Genomic DNA, 3,251 nt, shown 5'->3' with positions numbered 1-3,251 from the left:
AGCTCTGCCATTTTCTAACTGTTCTGGAGGGGGACTCCAGCAATGTGAGCCTCCGTTTCCCGGAGTTGGAAATGCCCAGGATAATTCTTGCATCCTTTGGCTGGTTTATCACCTAGTGTAGCTGTAAAGGCAGGAACAAACTAGGTCCCACAGGAGTGGATCATGGGGGTACCTTATCAAACACAGGGAGCAGAGGGAGTACTTGGGAGGGACTTTTGAAGTGCCGTGAATCACTATACATTGTACTTTCACGACACTCGGGGGCTCAAGAGGGAGAACTGGTCTACCTCTGTCTACCTTTGCCCACCAGCTCACCTCCGTGGCTGCCAGCTTCATTGCTGTTTATTTCACAATAAACCAAATGAAACCCAGCAGGCAGACCATTGCTGGTTGGTCCACTGCGACCCGCAGTGCGGCTCCTCTTTCCAGCCAGAAATCGCAGTGCTTGGCAGAGCAGATCTCTTTGATCAGCCGCCACAGGACTCGCTGGTGGAGCTTGCTGTCTTCTTGCTTCTCCCGGGAGAACTCAGCCTGGTTGGCCGCCTGGGTGGCGTTGATGCAGCTGGTCACCAGCATCTCCTTGGTCACATTGGCGTCCGAGCAGCCTTCGTAGTAGATTCCATCAGGGAACTGCCAGTAGTTGGCTGCGTAGTACCTGTTGCCCTCTGCACCGAAGTCGATGTCCAGCTTCTGGCCTTGCTTGATGAAGGCTCCGGGGCGGTTCTCAGCCACCCGGGCTTCAGTGATCTGGCCGCTGCTGGGCAGGACCTTTTTGTTCCACTTGAACCTGTGCTTTATGCCCCTCGCCTTAACCGTGGAGAAGTGGCTGGCAAGCAGTACGCAGAGGACGAGGAGCCCCCATGTGCCTAGACGGTTCTTCATGGTGTGAGAATCTGCAAGGGAAAAAGGCTGGGCTGTCACTCTCTCCTCAGGTGGCCTCCCGTCCTGCCCTCCAATAAGTGACAGATTTTTAAAGGCTGCTCATCACTCAGGGTCAATTCACTGCCAGTTTGCTTTCTTTGTTTTGGCCAGGGGTTACTCCTCTTGGTCTGATCTTGGATGTTTGGGGCAGAGCTGTTGACCACACATAGGAACACAGACACACACTGAAGGCAGCTTTCTCTTATGTTCCCCAGTCTTTCAAGTTAGCGATCCCTGGGAGTTAAGAGTTGGAATCAAAGGGCCTGACCTAGTCTTTCTTACTTTCTAGTCTTTCTTACTTTCTAGCGTCCTGATTGGCACTGTTCTAGACCGGGTCTGCTGTCTACTCTCAGAAACTGGCTGCTGATTCTAAGAAGACCAGCGAGAGAAGGGGGCAGAGTTGGAAAAAAAGAGAGAGGATGTGCAGTCACCATCAAAATGCGCTGTCGGGAACTTTCCCAGTCTCCCTCAGGGACAGTGTGTCCTCTGCTCATCCTAAGTGCTTTTCATTACAAGCTTATTGAATGTCAGCCCTTATACTATGCCAAGCCCGTTTGAAGTACGCTCTAAATCCTCACAAGGAGAAAGTGCTTTTCTCCATTTTTAATAAGTTGTCCTGGGATTCAGAGATATCAAGTAATTTGCCCTAAGTTGCACATACTAGGTGGCCAACTCGGGTTCAATGTTGATTCGGAGAGCACATACCAATAACTGAGTCCTACTGCTGTGAGGAATTCAGGGGCAGGTGCTGCTAATGGTTTGTGTTGCTCCAGACACGATGGCTCCTAAGCCAACAGGAATTAGGGCTGTTGAGGAAAGGCTGTTAACCTTTTGAGAGAGGTTAGAGCAGTGGTTCTCAACCTGTGGGTCATGGCCCCCTTTTGTGGGGGTACTGCATATTATATATTACATTACAATTCATGGCAGTAGCAAAATTACGGTTATGGCATAGCAAGGAAATAATTTTATAGTTGGGGTCATCACAACACGAAGGGTCATAGTATCAGGAAGATAGAGAAACGCTGCATTATCCCAAAGGAATGTTAGCAAGTCTTGGGAGGCTGCCAAGGTTACCTATCCCAGGGTCCAAAGAGCTGTTGATCTCAGGGAAGCTGCCCTCACTCCCCTTCACCGCCAGTTCTAGCAGCTGTGACATCTTGCTCCTGAAGCTACAGTGGCCACAGTGGAAATCCACCCTGAAGGCCAGCATCAGTGTCCCAGCACCAGGGCCCTTGTCTGTGTTGACCAGGGACATAGAGAGATTCCTACAGCATATTGGGTCAGGACTGTCACCTAGATGAAGACCTACTATGGGTCCCTAGAGTGCCAGAGCAGGCGTGCATGCCTCTATCATCCACAATAGCATTTCCAGACAGGCTCAATACTCCTGTTAGACTGTCTAACTCTGGGGGCAACACTGGTACTTATCTTACAGAAGGAGAAGAAGAAGGAGGAGGAGGAGGAGGAGAAGGAGAAGGAGAAGGAAAAGGAGAAGACTCAAGTCTCTCCCAGCCTAAAAGCATACCCTGTTATCTAAGGAGGATGCAAAGGTACCTCACTGTCCCATCCTTGTGGGCCCTGCCCTGTCTCAGCCCTTCGGTGGGTAAAGCACACACAGCCTTTAACACTTCTCCACTTCTCACTCTAATCACCTAATGAACTCAAACCAACTTTTTTTTTTCCCCAAAGAAGTCCAAGTACAGAGTAAATATTCATAGGTCTTCCAAATAAGGGCTGTAGTGTCAGGCTCTCCCTTGTGGTAGTAGAGATCTTAAATAAAAGTAATAGCATAAAAGACATTTAAGAGTGTACCCCACCCCCAAAACCATCTTTTTTTAATTTTTATTTTTTTTTATGAAAGCACAGATTTCTTGAGACAGGACTTAGTTTACAAGCAGCTAAAAAGCAGCTGCAAATTTCCTACTGGTTAGTCCTGACACACCTACTACTTACCGTTTCCCAGTAGAGTACAGGAATTCAGAGGCTGCTAGGAACAAATGAGGAATGAGCCGGCTCATAGCATCTCTCTCTGCCTGGGACAGGGAGGGGGACTGAAGGGGGTGCTGGAAGGGAAGTCACAAGCTACTGCTTGGTCTGGAAAACCCCCGCCACATACCTTTGTTCTCTGCTACTGTGGCCTCTGGATCTTGGAGCCCTCACTTCTCCGGAACACCTTCCTGAGGCCACCACTCTGTTATATAGGCACTGTGGGGGGAGGGGGGCTCTCTCCCGTGCTCCAGCCCTCCAAAAGGGCAGCCCTTCCCTTCACAGCAGGGCCAATCAAGGGCTCCTGTGTCACTCCCCCACCCTGGAAGGTTGGAGCTTCTTGT

At 50.0% G+C, this 3,251-nt stretch overlaps 1 protein-coding gene across 1 annotated transcript; it reads right to left on the bottom strand.

Moving 5' to 3' along the window:
• Positions 1-342: 342 nt before the first annotated feature.
• On the bottom strand, positions 343-882 carry PRND (prion like protein doppel; the record flags this gene model as incomplete). Its single annotated transcript, XM_080931233.1, has 1 exon — positions 343-882. One exon carries the CDS (start codon positions 880-882, stop codon positions 343-345), a length of 540 nt encoding a protein of 179 aa, XP_080787359.1.
• Between the last annotated feature and the right edge of the window lie 2,369 nt (positions 883-3,251).

The sequence above is a fragment of the Micromys minutus genome, assembly GCF_963924665.1.
Source record: "Micromys minutus genome assembly, chromosome: 17".
In the NCBI taxonomy this organism is placed as follows: Eukaryota; Metazoa; Chordata; class Mammalia; order Rodentia; family Muridae; genus Micromys; species Micromys minutus.
Note: the sequence above shows the minus strand (reverse complement) of the source record. Positions and strands in the feature narration are given on the sequence as shown.